At 40.8% G+C, this 20210-nt stretch overlaps 2 protein-coding genes across 4 annotated transcripts in view; one reads left to right on the top strand and one right to left on the bottom strand.

Moving 5' to 3' along the window:
- Positions 1–4867, bottom strand: part of piwil2 (piwi-like RNA-mediated gene silencing 2) — a 95304-nt gene extending 90437 nt beyond the window's left edge. For 2 of the 3 annotated variants that reach the window (XM_015972007.3, XM_015972009.3), the window contains exons 1-4: positions 4679–4818; positions 2780–3200; positions 2594–2696; positions 2318–2417 (exon numbers count right to left, since the gene is read on the bottom strand). In XM_015972007.3, coding sequence (XP_015827493.3) covers positions 2318–2417; positions 2594–2696; positions 2780–3166 — 590 coding nt within the window. In that variant the 5' untranslated portion in view covers positions 3167–3200; positions 4679–4818. Of the gene's footprint in view, positions 1–2317; positions 2418–2593; positions 2697–2779; positions 3201–4678 lie in introns of all 3 variants that reach the window. The other variant, XM_015972008.3, reaches the window with a different exon arrangement.
- An 8134-nt stretch (positions 4868–13001) lies between these two features.
- htr7c (5-hydroxytryptamine (serotonin) receptor 7c) overlaps positions 13002–20210 on the top strand; it is a 31349-nt gene continuing 24140 nt past the window's right edge. Inside the window, exon 1 of the mRNA XM_015972004.3 lies at positions 13002–13641. Coding sequence (XP_015827490.1) covers positions 13175–13641 — 467 coding nt within the window. The 5' untranslated portion in view covers positions 13002–13174. The remainder of the gene's footprint in view (positions 13642–20210) is intronic.

Genomic DNA, 20210 nt, shown 5'->3' with positions numbered 1-20210 from the left:
GGGCTGTTAATGTAACGGCCGGCGGTTGCCGTTTTCTGTCCGTTTTGAAGGAGCTGCATGTTCGTCGGCACAAATGAGACAGAATCTGGGTTTTATTTCAGCACTACCTGGTGCCTCATTTTATTCATGTATGCATATTTTGTTATGCTAGGCCTTTTAGTGTGGGTCGGAAGACAACCTCCTAAACCCGACCGCGGGAACCACGTGAAGAGCTAAGATGGCGAGCCACCCATGGATTCGTGAGCTGAGCCGTAGTCGCCAGCAGACCTCCCTCTGCTGAATCAGCCCTGGACTTCACCAACGTTGGATGGGTCTTCCAAACACTGGTGGGAGTTGCTTTGTTTCTTGTTTCAGGAGGGCACTGAACTCAATAAGAGCCGAACTGTTCTTCAGAACCACCGACAAGGAGACTAGAGACTGTGAACTGCACATGTGTTCAGCCTTTTGCTGGATTATTTTGGTTGTGTAAAGTTTTTTTGTTGGTTTTACTTGATTGTGAGAACTTGAATACGGGTAAAAGGGTAAATCTTTTTCTATGCAAGGTTATTTCCATGAAAGGGTTATACCTGCGGAAAAATTTATTAACGTGGGTCAAAGAGAACTAAGGTTTTGCTGGAACCATAGAGCTGAATTTGATGGTTTATTCTAATTGAGTAAACTTAAGGAGACAAATAGAAAAAACCAGATAACGTAAACTAGGGTCTATTGAAAGGTTGCAACCTATCCCAAATTAGAATTAAGTGTTAAATCCCAAAACACGGGTTTTAAAAGAAAAAAAACACTTAACCCATTTAATTCCAAAAAATCTTAACAAGGGGTTACCAATTGTAAATTTAAGTTGTGTGTTTATTGTTCGTGTATTGTCTATTTACTATTACAAATAATAAGCCGGCAGTTTAATTCTGGTCTGTGGTCTCTTTCTTCTTTTAATTTTACTCAAATCCTAAAATTGCTCCAGTAGTCGAACCTACCTGATCCATACTGGTCCAACCCTTAGTTCAAATAACTATTGTCCCTGTAATCGCCTACATAGGAGTGTTACATGATTTTTTGCAAAAATGCAAAATATTTCCTACCATGAGGTTTAGACGGTCTCTGCTCAGAAAAAAGAAAAAAATATGCTAGACAAAAATTATAAAATATTAGGGATCATCATGTATTTTAAGAATTATTATGAGACTAATTCACACTCAGAACACCAAACATGGAAACATATGAAAACATTCCAATATTCCAAAATACTGTAATCATCCCTAAAATGTTATTGTTATGGGTCATAATTGCAGCTGCTCTGATGAGTTTGTTGTGATTAATCTGACCGACTAGCAGAGGCTTCAGGAGCTACATCTGACTGATGACACATTGTTCTCTGCCATTACGCTAACACAGAAACACAGGAATCGGGGGTTGTGTTCTATAGCCATTTCAACAGATCTCCTTGTGAAACATTACCAGCTTCCCAGAGCTTAGACCAGAAGCTAGTTTCTGTTTTTCCTGCACCAGTCAAAAACATCAGATTTTCTTTAAATTCCAGCTGTGAAAATCCAAAACCTTTTTCATCTGAGGTTTTACACTTCTTTACACATGCCATTCCAAGGAATTTTGCCTTTGGTCAATATCTTCAAAAGGAACCGAATACGGAACCCATCCCTAACTGTGGCCATAAGCAGGACGCAGCTGTCTGGAGCACATAAACGATCAGCGCTCTGCTTCCTCTCTGCTCAAAAGATTACGCTGAGAGTCTATAAAATTAATGTAACATAGGTAAACTATACATTTCGGGCTACCCATGGGTGTGTAAGTTGAGGGATAGTGGAGCCCGTCACCCTTTCAGATGAGCTGGGCTTGTTGCCATTATTCGAACTCTGCATGCTGAATACAGAATATTTATATTTCAAACAAGATGCAATAAAATGCCAAGTGACTACACAAGTCTTAAGACTACTAGACATTCGTTTATAGTTTTTCCAGCACGCTCCACATCCGTTGCAGCAAACCGAAACCAGTTCCAAACAATGGATGATTTAATTCCTTTCTTAGGAACAAACTTCCCACTCTCACTGGCGACCATGGAGTTGCCTGTTGTTGCTGTTTTGCGTGCATGCTGTGACGTGTTTGTCATGGCTATGTGAAACAAACGCTACGGAAGCTGGGGGGGGGGGCAGCATTACATAAAAATTCGATTAACCTTTTTTTTTATTTTTTAATCACCCCCAACAAAATATTAGAATTTATTAAATCGATTTATTGCCCAGGCCTACAAGAGAACCAAAGAAGGTTGAGTGAATACATTAATAATGGCCCTCTTTTGGCATACCTGCTGCTGTTGTCCCGCGAGTCTCCAGGAAGACTCCCTGAGGCGCTGGCGAGACCCACAGGGGTACTTCGTATTCCCATTTCTTCAGCTGCTTTTCTTCCTGTTGGGAAATGTAGCCTATTGACTTGTTTGTTGCGCTTAAACCAGCTAAATCACCTTCAGCGTTTAATTATTGTTTCAAAGGCACAGGAGCCCTCACAACCCTGTTTACACTTTACATACTTCCAACTGTAGTTACAATAGTTTATTTTTATTCAAGACCATTAAAATACAGACCAACTGCAGGAATTCCTCTTCCACAAGTAGTGATGGGCTCAACTCCCATTCCTCTGAACATAGAGACCAATGTTGATTTTTGACCCAGAGTTGGTGTGTCAACCTATTCAAGGACATATTCAGTGATGCCAAATGCAAAGCAATTTACTTATAATGATGATAGTATCATATAAATCTGTTTCCCACCTCTTGTGTTTCAAATGGATGTGTAGGTCCAAGTTGTGGCTCCTGTTTGGCTAGAATTACACCTCTCGACAATCCAACCTTTGGCGGAGTTGGTGGGAAGTTGAGCTCCCTGGCTCGGCCAAATCCTAAGCCATCATCAGGCAGTGCCAGCAACCCTCTACCTCGAGCAAACACAGGTCCAATAGAGGGTAAAGATGCTGCTTGTACTTGAAGGTTGTCATCAGGAATGAGTAAAGCCCTTGCTCGTCCTAGACCAGGCCCTACTGTGGTGAGCATCAAGCCTCTACCGCGTCCTACAGCCAACTCCTCAGGGTGCAGTCCTCTTCCATGGCCTGGCCAAAAAGCACTGGCTTTGTCTCTGTGATCAGGCGGCTTGCGTGGATCCATTTGTTAAGCTTCTTAGAAAACTAAAACAGACCAACTGTGGGAGAAAAAAAAAACTTTTTATAGCACAGCTGTTCTAGGAAAGTTTAACTTAGGAAAGCATGGGTTTGACCTCATTTTGACCAATTAAAGTAAGCTTCATCACAGCTGTAACTATGAGAAAACCTAAATTTTTCGGCTGAAAATGACCCAAAAGTGCATTTACCATACCAGTAGAGCTGTAGCGAAATGTCAATGACATCGACGGCTCGATTCTAAAAATTCGTCGACGTCAGATCCGGTAGTCGACACACCACGCCCACTTGTTACATCCCCAGGAGTTTGTAAATAGAGGAGGAATCTGCCTGTTTTTTTTTTTTTTTTAGTTTTTGACATCTTGTCCATGCAGGGCTTCCATAGTTCAGTTAAGTTCATAGCTGCTAGCCAAAACTCAGTGAAGTTGAAGTCTCTTAAGCCCCCTTACCGCGACAATACCAAAAACCGTGATAATTATGGTCAAAATAACCATGAGGTCAAATTTGCCTGCAGCACAATGATGGTAAACTACCTCTAGGACAGAACAAGATCATAAAACGTTCAGTTTATTCTCAAATATGTATTTTTCTTAAACAGATAAGCGATGAAATTAAGTGTGGTTAGAGGCAGGCGGAGATTTTGTCCAGCAGTTTCACCAGTAGCTGCCATGAAGAAGTAATATTGCTGGCGAGCTTACATCCTCATTTCAAAATTGAATTAATGTGTTTGTCAAAAAGCAGCAAATCAGTCACATTGCTGAAAACTATTAATTTAAAAGAGAATATCATGATGATCACAGTTAAGTAAGGAGAATAATATCCATCCATGACATTGCCCAAAATATATAGGTTCTTACATCTTCAACAAAATCTTACTCAAATACCCACAAACGAATTATTTAACATTTATAAGATTTTCTACACAAATTTGACCCATCGTTTTCAGCATTGAGAAAAAGTAGATTAATAATTTTCAAATTCTTAAAAATATTTTAAATATCAAGTGCAAGAAAACCCCTCACCCTAACTGCCTTAAATATACAGTAGCAATGCCGCACATAATTAGCCCTACTTCTTATTAGGTAAATGTGATTATTTTTCATACTAGTTGAAACGTTAACATTAGAAAACAAAAAAATATGCATCACAGAACTGGTTGTTGATTAACAATTATGTTTTACAATCACTGCTTGCATTTTTTAAAACATTATTGAATAGTGATTTCTTTACCAATTTATTTATTTGCTTTAGAAAAACCGGGGATGTTTATTACAAAGTTTAAGCTTTTGCGGTAAAGTCTGTACTAAAAGAAAACTAGCATGGTTTTAACGCTGACGACAACATTACTTACCAAGACATAGCGGCGCCACTTGGCCATTAACTTGGTAAACGTGTTAATTTATACGTCGTTAATTCCGAAGACAACTATTTGATAAGACATATGTCAAGGTCAAACAGAATTCTACATAGCTAGCTAAAAATGCAACACGTGGTAACTCACCTGTTCACTTAACACAACTGGCGCCACAGAAATAACACAAAAGAGAAAACCGCCCTAAAACGAATGCTTTTTAACCGTATTTGACAAATAAGAACGTAATGCTTACTCTACAAAGTAGAAACCGGCCGTTGAATAAAAACTCTACTCCGTCTTGTAAACTAGATAAAACCGGCTCAAACAGTTTTGGAGAACAAATACCCAGTACTATCCAACGCTCACGTCTCTTCATTGGACAGAGAACACAATTACCAGCACGTGATTGGTCCACTCAATCTGTCAATCACCAGAGAAGCGAGGAAGTCGTCGAAGATCGCGTCTGTCGCCCCCTGCTGATAGTCAGCTGCATATATTTGCTGCCTCTGGATTAAAATTCAGGGAAATTCAGGCAATCGCTATTTATAGGTTAAACCAGATCTGCATGTCCACACAGAGGCAAAGTAAAAATTATAAAACCATAAAAATAAAAATAAAACACTGTACAAATGGGATTTGTGCATTAGCACCATCTACCCACTAACAGAAAGGATATAAAAACTTGTAGATTTTGTTGGGATCAGTGATAGTTATAAAATTTTAAAGCTGGAGGAAGGATTCACTATAATATTCCTTCATGCATCTAGGATGGAGCAGTCTGTCACCAAAGGAGCTCGCCAGGCCTGCAACAGCTTCATGTATGGGGGTAGACATGTTGTTGAAACGGGATTCTACTTCAGTTTTCATGTCACCTATTTCCTTCGCTAAGTGAAGGAGCAGCCCAGGACAGAGCTGGTCTTACTTTAGATGAAAAAAGAAAGAAATAGAGATGAATATGTTTGTTGCTACAACATAGACTTTTGTGAAATGAAGTTTTTTGTTTTATTTTTATTTATTTCAAAAGTGAGGGGGGCACATGAGTTGAGCAGTCAGTGGGGGTTGAGGATCCACATTTTACTCATTTTTAGAATGTCTGGTCACTAGACTTCATTACAATAAAAAAAAATAACATTCTCATTTCAGTAAAAGTAAGTATTCCACAGATCTACAGTAGGTGTGTTTGTTTTGAAGAAACATGTAATAACAAGATCACTGGTACACTGTGATGGGGAGGGGGTTGAAGCTCAGAGAGGTTTCGTTTTCAGGTCACTGCACAGTGAAAAATAGGGGTACGGAAAGGGGACGTTGTTGTGCCCCAAGGTACACAAATGGCATTAACCCAGTCTAAGGACAAATATTGGACCTCAGAGAACCTATCTGTACCTTTTTCATGATCTGAAAGGTACATAATTGTTTCTTGTGGTTAAAAAGCACACATTTGTACCTATAATTTCATAAGGTACAATTTCTGGTTATGATCTCTTCCGAGTAAAAAACAGCCACTAGCAAAGCTATTTGTCTCAAAATAGATTTAATAGTTTCAGTGTTCATCATTTTGTAGACTTTGAAAAATCTTTACAAAATGATTTATTTTATTAACAATTTTATTAAAATCTAAAAATGGAGTGAAATGTATGGAAGCCCATTCCCGCCACTCAGATAAAAAAAATATTATCTCATAATTGTGACTAATGAGATACTATCTCATAATTATGAGATAGTATCTCATTATTATCGTCATCTTCCTCCGCTTATCCGGGTCCGGGTCGCAGGGGCAGCATCCCAACTAGGGAGCTCCAGACCGTCCTCTCCCCGGCCTTCTCCATCAGCTCCTCCGGCAGGACCCCAAGGCGTTCCCGGACCAGATTGGAGATGTAACCTCTCCAATGTGTCCTGGGTCAACCTGGGGGCCTCCTGCCGACAGGACATGCCCGAAACACCTCCCCGGGGAGGCGTCCAGGAGGCATCCTGACCAGATGCCCAAACCACCTCGACTGGCTCCTTTCGATCCGGAGGAGCAGCGGTTCTACTCCGAGTCCACCCTGAATGTCCGAGCTCCTCACCCTATCTCTAAGGCTGAGCCCGGCCACCCTACGGAGGAAACTCATTTCGGCCGCTTGTATCCGCGATCTCGTTCTTTCGGTGATTACCCAAAGCTCATGACCATAGGTGAGGGACGTAGATCGACCGGTAAATCGAGAGCCTGGCTTTCTGGCTCAGCTCCCTCCTCACCACGACAGATTGGCTCAGCGTCCACATCACTGCAGACGCTGAACCAATCCACCTGTCGATCTCCCGATCCCTCGTACCCTCACTCGTGAACAAGACCCCGAGATACTTAAACTCCTCCACTTGAGGTAGGACCTCTCCCCCGACCCGGAGTTAGCTCATTATTATGACTAAGCTATCTCATAATAATGAGATACTATCTCATTATTATGAGATAGTATCTCTGATACTATCTCATAATTATGACTTAGCATCTCTCTGATGAACTCATTCCTGATCCTATCCATCATCATCACTCCCAAAGAGAACCTCAACTTCTTGAGCTCTGTAACATTCAGCTCAGTCTTCCAGTTTTTTTTCTCTTGGATACTTTCTCTAAACTAGACAACATGGCTGGGCTCACTACTGTCTTCTAGACCTTTCCTTTTATTCTTGCTGAAATAATTTTATCACACATCACATCTGACACTCATTCTAATTTGCTTCCCACTCTTTTTCACTTCTTTTCCATCATCTCTGTGGCTTTGGACCATATACCTTAGCAGGGGTCTCAACTCTGGTCCTCGAGAGCTACCATCCTGCTGTGTTTCCTGCTCTATCACACCTGAATTGAGTGATTTAATCCTATCCTTGACTTTGCATTGGCCTGTTAATTACTCATTCATTTCAATCAGGTGTGTAGGAGCAAAGAAACAATAAACATGTGTAGGAAAGTAGCTCTCGAGGACCAGAGTTGGAGACCCCTGCTTTAAAGTTTTCCACCTTCTTTATTTCTACTCCCTGTAACATTACTTGTGTCACCCTCATTTACACACATGGCTGTGACTAATCTTTATATCTTTTCCAGTACATTTGTCAGCCTGATGTGAAAACATCACAGTCCGTGGAGACTCCTGTCTTAACATCATCTGGTTAATATGCATAGTTGATCTTGTGTTATGTTTTGCAGATCTTGACATAAGTGTAGCCCTTTTTTCCTGCCATACATCTTTAAGGAGAAACTGGATCTCTTTGTCATTCCTGGAGAGGTAAGTGTAAAAAATATTTATTTAAAAATTAAAACCAATTTGTCTTCGAATGTTAATGATGCTCAGCTTTTGCCTTCCTCTACTTTTCCTTTTGATTTTAAAGGTTAATCCTAAAAACCCCTATCCAACTGTCCAGCTACTCCATGAAGACTGGAAACCAGTTTTCTCCAGAAGAGCTCCAAACAATGTAAAACTGGATGGCAGCGAAGTGTGCAGAACCTCATCTGTTTTTGAAGGAATCTTCTCTTCTTTCTGCATGTACTTTGTCTTCAACCTTGCATATCCAAGACATCTGAAGAACACCCTGATGTTTCTCCAAAAGCACATTGTGAAAATAGTTATCAGAGAGATTTCATACTGTTGGTATTGTTGGATCAGCATCACAAAAGTGGTGCCTGTTTAGGTTGCTGCCATTTCTGATGGCAGACCATGTGCCACCTAACTGTAAATACTGGCATGTTTTCCTTTTATGTCGTGAAATAACAGATTGTTATGGCTAAAAAAGTGGGAAATGAGAATATTTTATTCTAAAAATGGCCTGTATTTGATATAGCGCCTTCTAGAGTACTGGAACCCCCAAGGCGCTTTACAACACAAATCAGTCATTCACCCATTCACACACACATTCACACCCTGGTGGGGATGAGCTACGATGTAGCCACAGCTGCCCTGGGGCACACTGACAGAGGCGAGGCTGCCGAGCACTGGCGCCACCGGTCCCTCCGACCACCACCAGCAGGCAACGTGGGTTAAGTGTCTTGCCCAAGGACACAACGACAGCGACAGACTGAGCGGGGCTCGAACCAGCAACCTTCCGATTACGGGGCGAGCACTTAACTCCTGTGCCACTGTCGCCCACACATTTTACTGCTGGATTTGTTTGTACATGAGTTCCTCACAGAACTAAAGAGTGTTTTTGGGGATGTAATTACACCCAAGTGTCATTATTTAATCCACAATGCAAGACTGATTGAAATGTTTGGCCCTCTGTGTTTGTTATGGTGAAAGAGATTTGAAAGTAAGCACCAGTATTTTAAAGCACTGGCTCGTAATTGCAGAAATTTTATGAACATTGCTGCAACTTTGAGCAACAGACATCAGTTCAGACAGTGCTGGGAGTTTTCAAAACAGAGTTTACTTGGTGAATTTGAAAATGTTATTGGAAAAAAGTGTAACTACTCCATTTCTATCATTACCAGTGGAACTGCAAGAAGCTCTGATAGTCTATTGTGGCTTTTCTAGAGCTGATTTTGCAATGAAAGCAGCGCGTGTCTGTCAGTTACTCTGTCATTTGTTTGTATTTGATGTACTGCATTCAGAAAAGATTAGTCTTTTCTGGCAGATTAAGTCCATATTCAACATTGACACAATGTGGATCCTCTGTGGAAAAATGGTAGTTCCCCATTTTCATGCATACAGCGTTAAAGTTGATGGTGAATGGACTTTGCTCAAACCTGGACAGGAACTTGACACGGAGGCTTTTGACACATACTCTGCTGGTAAGTTTGTATGTAACTGTTTGGCACTGTATTTGAAAAGTGAAAAAAATGCAGCAACTATTTTCAATTCTGCATTTGGTGTCTGATGTTTTTAGGATCTTGATGTACACACACGTATGTATATAAAATATATGTATATAAAAAAAGCATACATATAAAATTATATTTAAAAAATATATATACATATAAAAACAAATATTTAAAATAATTTATATTTATATAAAAATATATAAAATTAGTAAATTAAATTATGTACCCTTGGAAGGATATTTCTGTACCCTTTTTAAGGGTGCTTTTCTGTACTTTAAATTAGGGGTATAAAGTTGCTCCTCAAGGTACTTGTTTGACTTGTAAAAGGTACAATCTACGATGGTACAAATTTGTGCCCCCAGCTAAAGGTACAAAATGGTACCTTTGAGGGTGCCACCCCAGACAAGACATTGTACCCCTAAAGGTACAATCTTGTCCTTTAATTTCTGTGTGTGTGGTCAGACATTGTGGTAATTAATCATGGACCTATTTTAAAATAATCAGATGTGCTACCAGGGGTTGTAAGGTGGTGACCTGGAACCTGCACCTAGCCTGGCCTGCCAGACTGCTCTGTTTAATTCTGCGCAGAGAATTAAACAGAGGACGAGTCTGGCAGACCAAGCTAACTTGCACCTGCTTTTGAGAGGAATAAATTAGTCTGCATGAGCCAGAAAGTAAACATCCCACTAGTCCACATATTTAGAGCAAAAACCAGAAACATTTTTAAAAATCAAGAGAAATAACATCAGCCTTACAGTCAAACCAAGTAAACAAATTCTAAAACTGCTATGTTGAACAAATGTTTATAAGAGAACATTCATGTGTAACTGAGTCACAAACAAATGAATCATCTTCTGATGAGAGGAGTTCACGGTATCATGTATTTAAATGATATAAATATGTGTACAACAATGCAGAAAAGCTTAGAGAAAATTAATTTTCATTATCTAAGACCCTTCAAATAACTGAAGTGTGTGCATTTTATCACATGCTTTATTTCTTTAATTTTTATTTTTCATCACCGATAAATTAGACCGGCTAGCTGATCTTTCATGTTGGATCGCGTACAAATTGGTGCAAACTTAAAAAAAATAAATAAATAAAAAAGCCCAATGCAATCCAATAGATTGGTTTTAGCTGAAACCACAAACAATTTTAAACAAATGAGTACATTTTTTGTCTTGACAGCAGACAGCTTCATCCGGTGGACTCATGCCAGGAGAGACAATACGATATATTGCGATACATTCAGTCAGACGTTATTATCACATTTTTAGACTGAATTTATTGTAGGAAAATTCAATAAACAGTCTAAACTGATACTTAATATGTTTAACATGAGGTATCTGAACCATAAGGATTTACATTTCAATGGTGGAAACAAGACCCATTGCACACTGCTGCATTCTAGTGGTCTGCTTTTGAATTGTACCAAAAGAAAATAAAATACACAAATATTTGTGTGTAAATTCTTCCAAAAATTAGATACAGAGCTTTTGAATATCGATATAATATTCCTGTAAAAAATATCACGATATATTGCCATATCGATATTTTCTTACAGCCCTACTCCAGACCTTAGAGTGAATGAGCACTTACATATTTCACTTTAGCCTGTCCAGTTTGTGTTTTAGACTTTGAACCTTTTGCCAGACCTAGTGTAAAGTTTCATTCAGTTTGAAACATTTCAAAGTTCGTTTTTTATTATAACACATAATAAAAATAGCTGAACAGAAAAAAACATTTCAAATGAAATAGTTTTATGAGTTAGTGAAGACATTTAAAATAAGAACTGCCCGGCTCCCATGCAGCAGCCTTCCTACAACAATCTATTAGAGGAACGAGACCTCTCCTCTTTGACCAGGCACTTCTAAAACAAATGTGTTTTTCTCTTCTAGTCCTCCGTTACATTTTGTTGTCATGATGAAATTACCTGTTTGCTGCCAAGGTTCTGCTCTGTGCCTGATTGTGTCATTTTATTAAAGGTCGTGTTCATAAAGCTGCAATTTGCTGCCAAGAAAACAAGATAAACTCTGTCTATTTCTTTCCTGGCCCATGAAGATGGCCAACCTCCACCTGTCTGCCTTCAGCCATATTCCACAACAACAGACATTTGACTTCAGCACGAAGCAAAGTCAACGTCAGCGTGTCTGAGGCAGCAGGCTCGCTGTTTTGGTGAAATTACAAGCAAACTAATCTACATCAAGCTTCCCAAGTGTTTTGTTTTCATTGTTATTCCCTCTGTCCTTTTAGGAGGAGATGCAGTAAATGCCACATGCATCCACGTGGGACTTGATTACTGGACTGAGTAACACGTCTTCCAAATTGATCTGCAGGAAACTTGTCAACAAAGAGGTTCAAAAAATGTCTGCATGATTAGACCTGCTCCTGTAATTGGATCAAACTACAGTTTCACTCCTGAAAAACTCAGAAACTTTAACAAACGAGAGCTGGAGAACATGGATGAGCATCTGCAGGCCCACCAGGAAAGACCTCGCTCTTTTTAAAGTCAGACAGTTAGCAACATGTTGTCTGCAACACAAACACAGGTTTTAGTTTCAGAGTTTTAAGTGTGAGGTGAGATTTATACATGTATTGTTTCCCTCTAAAGCTCTTTTAGTCCAAAACCCACAGCGGAACTGAGAAGCACACTAACATGATGTCAGGGTGTTTAGCATAAGAGCCAGGAGCTCGCCTCTTAGGCTTTCCACTCTGGATACCTGACCATTTTTTCTGACATGTACACATTTCTAATATCTTCAGCATGAACAGGTCACATTTTCCTGACAGCACAAGAAACTGCCAGCAGCTCCTGGCATTAATCTGTAGTGACAATCGTCTCTGACTTGGCAGTCACACAGAGCAAAGGGTAAAGGGGTCAAGGCATGTGAGTGGGATAGGATGGAGAGGGACAGTTAAGCTGGAGGAAATTTGTGGGAAACAGGTCTGGTCCACTCTGAAGCCAGAAGGGGAAAACACACCACAGCTGTCTGGGCTTTGGACAGCGATGCAAGTTGTCAAAGTCCTGGGAATGTTTCCCAGAAGCCCTCAGAGTGTCTCCCATACTGCATGGAGAACTCTATCCTCTTTTGGTTTGCTGAACTTGATGAACCGTCTAAGAGAAGCTTTAACACTTGTGAGGATTTTTTAGCTGTTTATGAAGAAAATGGCATTTTAGGCTTGTTGTTAACACATGAAATGGTTAATTTTTTACTTCAGATTGTTTGAAAAAGCTTAAAGAATAGCCTCCTTGTGTTTGTTTATTTTGAAAAGACAATGTGTTTATGTGATGTTTAACATCTTCCTGGCTTTACAGTGTTTAATAAAACAGTATCATTGATAAAATTGTGCTTCCATGGTTCGTAATGCATCTCTGAAGAGTCTTGTACCAAACAGAACCCTTAATTATGCGGTTCTTCCGCCGTGAATCAGAACCGCGGCTCTAACTGGCTGTGCGCTCTCAGTGATGCGTCACATGGATAGGTGCGGTTTGCGCAGCGCAACTCCCAAAACAGTCCATGTTTGTTGTATGGCAACGCGCCGAGAAGCTCTTTGAAGACGGTTTATTTAGATTCTTTAACTTTTTTTGTTTTATTTTGATGATTTCCTGATTTGGGGACATTCCCTTCGCGCGAGGAAACGTAGAATCTCCTGAGACGGATCATTCTAAAACAGAGTCGCAGTGAAGACCACCGCGGACTTTTTGGCAGCTCTGATGAGGTGCAGCTGGATCCCAGTCGACCTGACACCACCGGATAGTGACCGAGAGCAGGTTACACACATCCAAATATGCGCGTAATTGGAGCGCGCTGGCGAGGCGTCCCTTGCAGCCCAGTCGGAATAACATCATTGTCGTGATGTTCAATAGTTCGGGAATTGAACCCACTTTTCACAAGAAAGAGGGTCTTTCCGAAGTTATCAATGGCACTTTGCTGCTTTACAGCAACGTGCTCGTCACCACGAGCCCCACGGCCAGATGGAACGAGTCGTGCGGAGAGCAACTGCAGGACTTCGGGCGCCCGGAGAAGATTATCATCGGGGTGATGCTGGCGATCATCACGGCGGTGACCGTGATGGGGAACACGCTGGTAGTGATCGCTGTGTGCGTGGTGAAGAAGCTCAGGCAGCCCTCGAACTACCTGCTGGTGTCCTTGGCGGTGGCGGACCTCTCGGTGGCCATAGTCGTGATGCCGTTTGTCATCGTGACGGACCTCACCGGGGGCAAGTGGCTTTTCGGGGACTTGTTTTGCAACATCTTCATTGGAATGGATGTAATGTGCTGCACGGCCTCCATCATGACCCTCTGCGTGATCAGCGTGGACAGGTGAGTTTACTAATGGATCAGATTTACGCGTGAGGTGCGCCGCGCGTCAAAAAACAAGGCCATTCATATGTGGGGTTTTATGAACGAACATCTTAGCTGGTTTAAGCCAGATAAATCAAGTTTTGAATAAACCCATCATGCTAATTTGAACAGATCCCAGATCAGTGATCACCTGTGGAGGTGAGGCTTCATTTTCTTCCTCTACTTGACCCGCTGACCTTACAGCTGTTGTGACTCTTATGATTTCCCATCATCCCACAGGCCTGTTGTTTGTACTTGTTCTCTCTATTTTTATACCCCCTGAAGGTAAAACCAGAGCAAAAGCTGCTGGGGATACAAACAGAGCGCACAGAGCAACCATTCTTCCTGTTGCTGTAGGATTACAGGCATAACCCATGAAATATTTCATACACTCATGTTTTCCGTCATCACAATGATCAAGGATCTTCATGAAAGTTGATGCTTCACAGCTCTAGACTCATAAAAAAGAGTGGAATGAAACCAGAATCACACCCATTATGGGTCCCATTTTTTGCATGGTGAGGAGTTATTGCTCATAAAACCAGAAGTGAAGCTGAAAGCTTGTCACCAACAACACATTCCCACTATCAGTCCTGAAGGAAATAAACACCAAGTGATTGTTCTGTTCTGCTTTAGTGACTTTGATGGAGAAATCCACTCATTGATGTTCTGATTATTTCTGTCCACTAGGTGTTGCTTCGGTTACTCAGAATCTAACATGTTTAAATGATCTGAGCAGCAGTCTTAAGTACACCCGTGGGGCTGATGAGTAGAAATCTGATCACAGTGAAGTATGAATGTGTTTCCAACATGCCGGATGCAACAGGGAACTGGAAACGGCGGATTAGAGGTCAAAGACAGGTCACAGTTATCCTGTAATGACATGCTGCCAGTTTGGGATTATTTTTATTTCATGAGCTGCACAGACTAGTCTGCTGACAGGTTTTTTCCCCCCATTCCTGATCTCCATGGAAACACATTTATCTTAAACAATCAAGTGTGTTTGGCAAGTGATTCACATTAGGAGTACAAGGTATAATTCTTTAGGATGGCTATACTAGACACATGATTAGATGTAATTAAAGGACTCTTGATGTCATTTTTGAATTCCAGAGGGACCAGATTTGTTAGGAGGACTGATGCAAATTACAGCAAGGACTGACCAGATGTGTAGCTTGGATCTGAGAGTCCCTGAAGCCTGAGTGAGCTGGTGCAGGATCAGTTGTGAATTGCTCTAATTGCTTCCTTTCGTGGATGATGGCACACACACACACACACACACACACACACGCACACACACACACACACACACACACACACACACACACACACACACACACACACACACACACACACACACACACACACACACACACACACACACACACACACACACACACACACACAAAAGGCACATGAATAAATTAATGCTCTCAAAGAAACGATGCTGTCATCCTGGATTATTACATCATCTCCTACAAGTCGACTCGATAAGGCAATAAATAAAAGCTGTAAGCCCTCCACAATGTGTCCCTATTGACAGCAACTACTTCCACTTCCCAGGGTTCATTGTGATGGATTTGAAGCTGAAAGTGAGCTTTGTGCTCTCTCCATCACAGGTCAAGCCTCTGAAGCAGCCAACGCTACCATTTCTGTAATGACACAACCTTTGCTGCAGCTCCACAACCTGGTAAAAGGCCACATCGTTCAGAAACCATAAAAAAACAACCCACCCACTGGGTACCGTAAACATTATAAACCAAGATTAGTGACAAGTAATAATAACAATAAATGATATAGAGTTTATTATTCTGACACCTGTGTCAGGACCTAAATAAGCTTCCTGAACATATTCTGCTACGTGTCTCATCATCTGCTCAAATTTATTTATGGTAAGTTTGATAAAAAGTCTGTGCAGCGATGCCCTTGAACATTCAACAGCGTTAACAAACCTTTTATTTCCATTGGTTTCTGTTTCAGTTGTGGACAGATGCTTTTGCTGCAGGGCTTTAGTTTACACTAAGTTTATAAATACACTCAGACAGTGTGTCTCAACCCAGGTCAGCTGTTTAAACATGTTTCCTATAGACAAGTGAGAGTTTTAATTTCTCTCTAAGATCTTCTCACACCCGACTTGAAACTGCTAAAGCTAAAATAACTACATGAGAACTTTTTACAAAGCAAAGTCAGACAGAAAAATACAACATTTATTTATTTACTTATGTTTTTGGAGGATAGAGCCTCTTGAGATGTAGCATCTGGTTTTCGAGAGGGTCCTCCATCCGTACAACACGCGAAAAGGAAAAAGAGACAGCAAGCAGCTGATCAACAAAAAACCCAAAAAACAACAACAACATAGAATAAATGGATAAAATAAAATTATAGTAAATAAAAAAAATGCAATGAGAACAAACATAAAAAAAAAAAAACCTGAATGAGTTAGCCTAGCTCACACACTTTTGAGCTTTTCACTGAAATCATTTAGAAGTAGCTACAAATGGATAGTACATGAAAGTACACAGTATTCCAAAAAAGTCTAAAACAAGTGATTGACCGTATGTCAATAGGTAAATTGTTTCAGTCTACTGGAGCTTTAACACTAAAGCACATCTTCCCACTTTTTAAAATTTAGGTACAATAGAAGAAACATTTTCATTAAATCTTCTGACGTGCTGACAAGTAGAGCTGAAGTATAAAAGAAAAAGAAAACCTATCAGATGTATTCACTGAAAACAAGCAGTCCTATTTTATTATCTTGCAGCATTTCTATAATTGACCTATTAAGCAGAAAAACTTTTCATCTATTAAAATCCCATTCAGTCTGTGTATTTTCTGCTTTAAAAGCAATAATTAAATACTGAACACCTCTCAGTGGAGGAGTTCATGTTGTGATCATTTAGTTCATAATTTCATCTGACTGTGTGCTAGAGCAGCTGCTGACATTAAAACGCAGCCATCCTTGACTCAAAGCTCCACTTGTTGCTTAGTTTTACTGTTCGGCTTGGAAACTAATCTAATAAATGAAAATCTTCATCACTGTTCACAAAGAAATGAAGGTTACCTACATGCTTAGAAAAGTTTCTGCTCTCAGAAGCTGAGTTTGGTCACAGCATTTACATCGAGTTCTTTGGTGTTACGGTTTGAAGCGCTATGCAAATGATGACCATGGATGAGTTCCTCTTCACCTTCGACCATTTTACGTGGACATTCAGGGCTGGAAATGGAAGCTAACACCAAAAAATTGAGCCAGTCACAGCAGAAGAAACCAGTCTGAGTTATGCAAACTCAATAACAGAGAAGCCACATATATAGATTTTTTTTCTTCAGGCGTGAATTAAAGCAGCTCGTCCACAGACCATCATATCTCCACGTGGATTTTCAGGGAAACGTGTCTGTGTTCCTCAAAGGGTGGTGCTTCTTTTGGTCACTGCCCGTTTTTACCCTCACTGAGAGTAATATGTTGTATGTTTAATCATTCAGAACTCAAATATGAATGATTCATTCTCAGCCGTGGGAGGTGGGGTTGTCCCTTCTCTACAGTCTGTTGGAGGTCTGAGGGAAGGCTCCATAAGGCCTGAGAGCTTCTGCAAGCCAAATATAGCTCTGTGAATTTAGTGCAGATGGACAGGAGGGAGGCCAAGAGAAAAATGCCACATAATTGCAGTAAATATGTCCAAAAAGCTTTTGTGCACAGAGTGCAGCACAGGTGTGATCACCTCTAATCTCCAAGAGAACATGGAGCAGGGGGTTTTACTGTAGATGGCAGCAGAACCAGCTACGTCCTTTCTGCCATTCATGCTCCTGTTCACACCTGGCTCAGACTACAATCTGTCCCCCCCATCTGAGAGTGTTTTTCTGTGAGCCGGTTGTGTGCATTTGTCCCAGGAGATACGTCGCCAGCTTAATGCTGCCCAGAAACATCCAGCAGCAGCAGCAGCAGCAGAGGACTTGACCCAGGTGATGCGTCCTGTGGAAATGTGCTGTGACACCTGAGCTCCGATATCTCCGGCGCCATCCACTTCCAACTTGCTCGCTGAAATGTGGTGGATTGGAATTCTCCCACAAGGCCGCCGAGATCCAATCAAAGGCAATTCACGCTCTTGAAGGGGAGCCTGTTTGGCATAGAAAAGTGTTTTAATCCTAAAGGTAATCAAGATTCTCCGGTTTAAAGAAACAAATGCATTCAGATTTAAAATCCATCACTTCTTGAGTCCTGTTAACAAATCCATCTCTTAACAAATCCCTGCTGAGTGAGAAACATTTGAGAGAAAGGCTGAGAGCAGGTCATTTACCAGTGGATTGTTGATGAGTGCTCCTTGTATCAGCTGCAGCTGTGTTTCCATCCTGTTGGATATTTATTACGTGGCACATGAAGACAGAGACAAATGGTTCCTGATGCAGTGATTAGATGTCAGGATGTTCGTGTATGGATGTAAAGGTGGTTATGATGACTGAGAGCAGCCCTTCGTTTTAAGACTGATTGTTCTCAGGTGACTGATATTTTTAGGGGATTGGGATTATACAAAGGGAGGAACTCGCAAATCTCTCAGGAGTTTCCTAAAACAAAGACAACAATCTCTCTGAAGCTAGAGCAGGTTTGTATTTGTTAACACTTAACGGATAGATCTTCAAATTCTGGACTTTTCCGACCAGAGCTTGACAGGAATGAGAATGTAACGTGCAGAACATGACCTCTCTCTCATGGTTACACCTTGAAAGCAGCACTTGACTTCCCACCCTTGTTGCAAACTGGATGCTTTGTCTCCATGGTTCTGCTGGGATTTGAACCCAGGATCTCTTGAGACAGATGCTTTACTGGCTGAGCTGCAGCACCGCTCTGTAATGATTGAACTTATTAAATGAGATATGAAGCATAGAGCTGAATCTGTTGCCTCGTCTGCCTCCTAACGGCACATGGAGTTACATAATGTCCTTTTTAAAATCAGCTTTTCTATTTCATCAGTCATTAATGAACACATACCGTGTCACCTCCCGGTTGTGTGTGAGGGTGGGGGCTGTGGTTGACCTGATCTAAGGTTTCCTCACATGTTTCATCTGGTCGTTGCAGCTCTTAACGTCTCTTGTGTCACTGGAATCAGGTCAGACGTCTTCATCTTCTGCTTATTCAGCTCTTTCATCTCCAGGTACTTATTTATTTTTTAATGCTCCTTCCTGATGTTAGTGTCAGCTGACACATCTGTCCCAGCTGCCACCTTCTCCTTCATGTTATGATCCCAGTTAGTTTTCCGTGTTAGAGGTTGTTCTGTGCACCTTTTAGCTGGTGTCCCTGCAGCAGCAGGGGACTAACTCCCAGATGTGAGAGTTGTGATTATTTAAACCTAGTGTGGTGTACAGGCTAATGTCCCATTTACTCTGGGTTTTATTTAAGGCTATTGGAGTCTTTGAATTTCCTCTTAAGTCTGAAAATGTTTCCCTTTAATTTTCACTTTTGTATTCTCTCTAAACTTTTCAACTGCAGCAAAACTCCTACTGCAAAACAATAAGTAGCATTTTGACCATTATTCTCAACAGTTAGGCTTTAATCTCACCGTTTTCCTTCTCCTTAACGTCCTCTCTTCTGCGTGACCAGCCCACCTCCACTTCTCTGCAGACTCAGAGCATCTTGGTCCGCTGATAATGAACATGCTGAAGACTTTCAGAGACAGTTTGGCTCCACCAACATCAGGAGTTCATAAAGTCTTTATTTGCAGTGACTTGTGTTGATATATCCTCTCTGTTTCCTCCTTCAGAGTCAGTCTGACTTTCATAAATCCTAACCCATCTCATCCTTGACTTCTTAGAATCTTTGATGTGATTTAACAGAAGTCCGCTGGACTTCTCTTGATTTTTGAAAAAAGTAAATTTACTTCTGATGCAAAAGGCAACTTCAGTTCTGAAGAATCTCTTTTCCTAGAACAAGTTCCTGAAGGGTGGAAGGGTAGAAGAGATCCAAGTTCTAATCTACATAAAATACATGGTCAGGATTTATTGTGGAGAGAAAATATATTTTAAGCAGCACTTGATTTCATGCAGCTCTTCTAGACCAAGTGTTCTGACTCTAATTACATTTTGGATTTATTGTATGTGTTAGCTGGGATCCTCTTAAATCAGCCAGTTCTGTAGAACCAGATCCAGCTCGACGTCTTATTGAATTAAGGCTGAATAACAGTTGGAATAATGGACTAAAGCTAGAAGTTTTCACAAATAAAAACCAGATCATGAAGGAGGCTGTTTGATGTTCAGCAGCCTCCCTTTAAAAAGCATCTAGTATCAGTTTTAAGTTTCACTTTTATTCTGGCTGTAATGTTTTATCAACTGGAGACAGTAGGCTCTCGTGGAAACCAGACAATAAATTTCTCTGCATCTTGACACAGTTTAGCTTTCCAATTCCAGGCCTGTCACATTGTTTACCCGAGCAATCCTAGAGGACAGGAAGTAGAAAAGGGCAAAGTGTTGAGTGAGTTTAGTGGAGCATAAATCATGTTTTGTTTTTGGTGAAACAAAGAGGGGGTCCATTACTCGTTAGGACTAAACAAAATGTCAGCAAG

This window comes from Nothobranchius furzeri, chromosome 17, assembly GCF_043380555.1.
Source record: "Nothobranchius furzeri strain GRZ-AD chromosome 17, NfurGRZ-RIMD1, whole genome shotgun sequence".
Lineage (NCBI taxonomy): Eukaryota > Metazoa > Chordata > Actinopteri > Cyprinodontiformes > Nothobranchiidae > Nothobranchius > Nothobranchius furzeri.
Note: the sequence above shows the minus strand (reverse complement) of the source record. Positions and strands in the feature narration are given on the sequence as shown.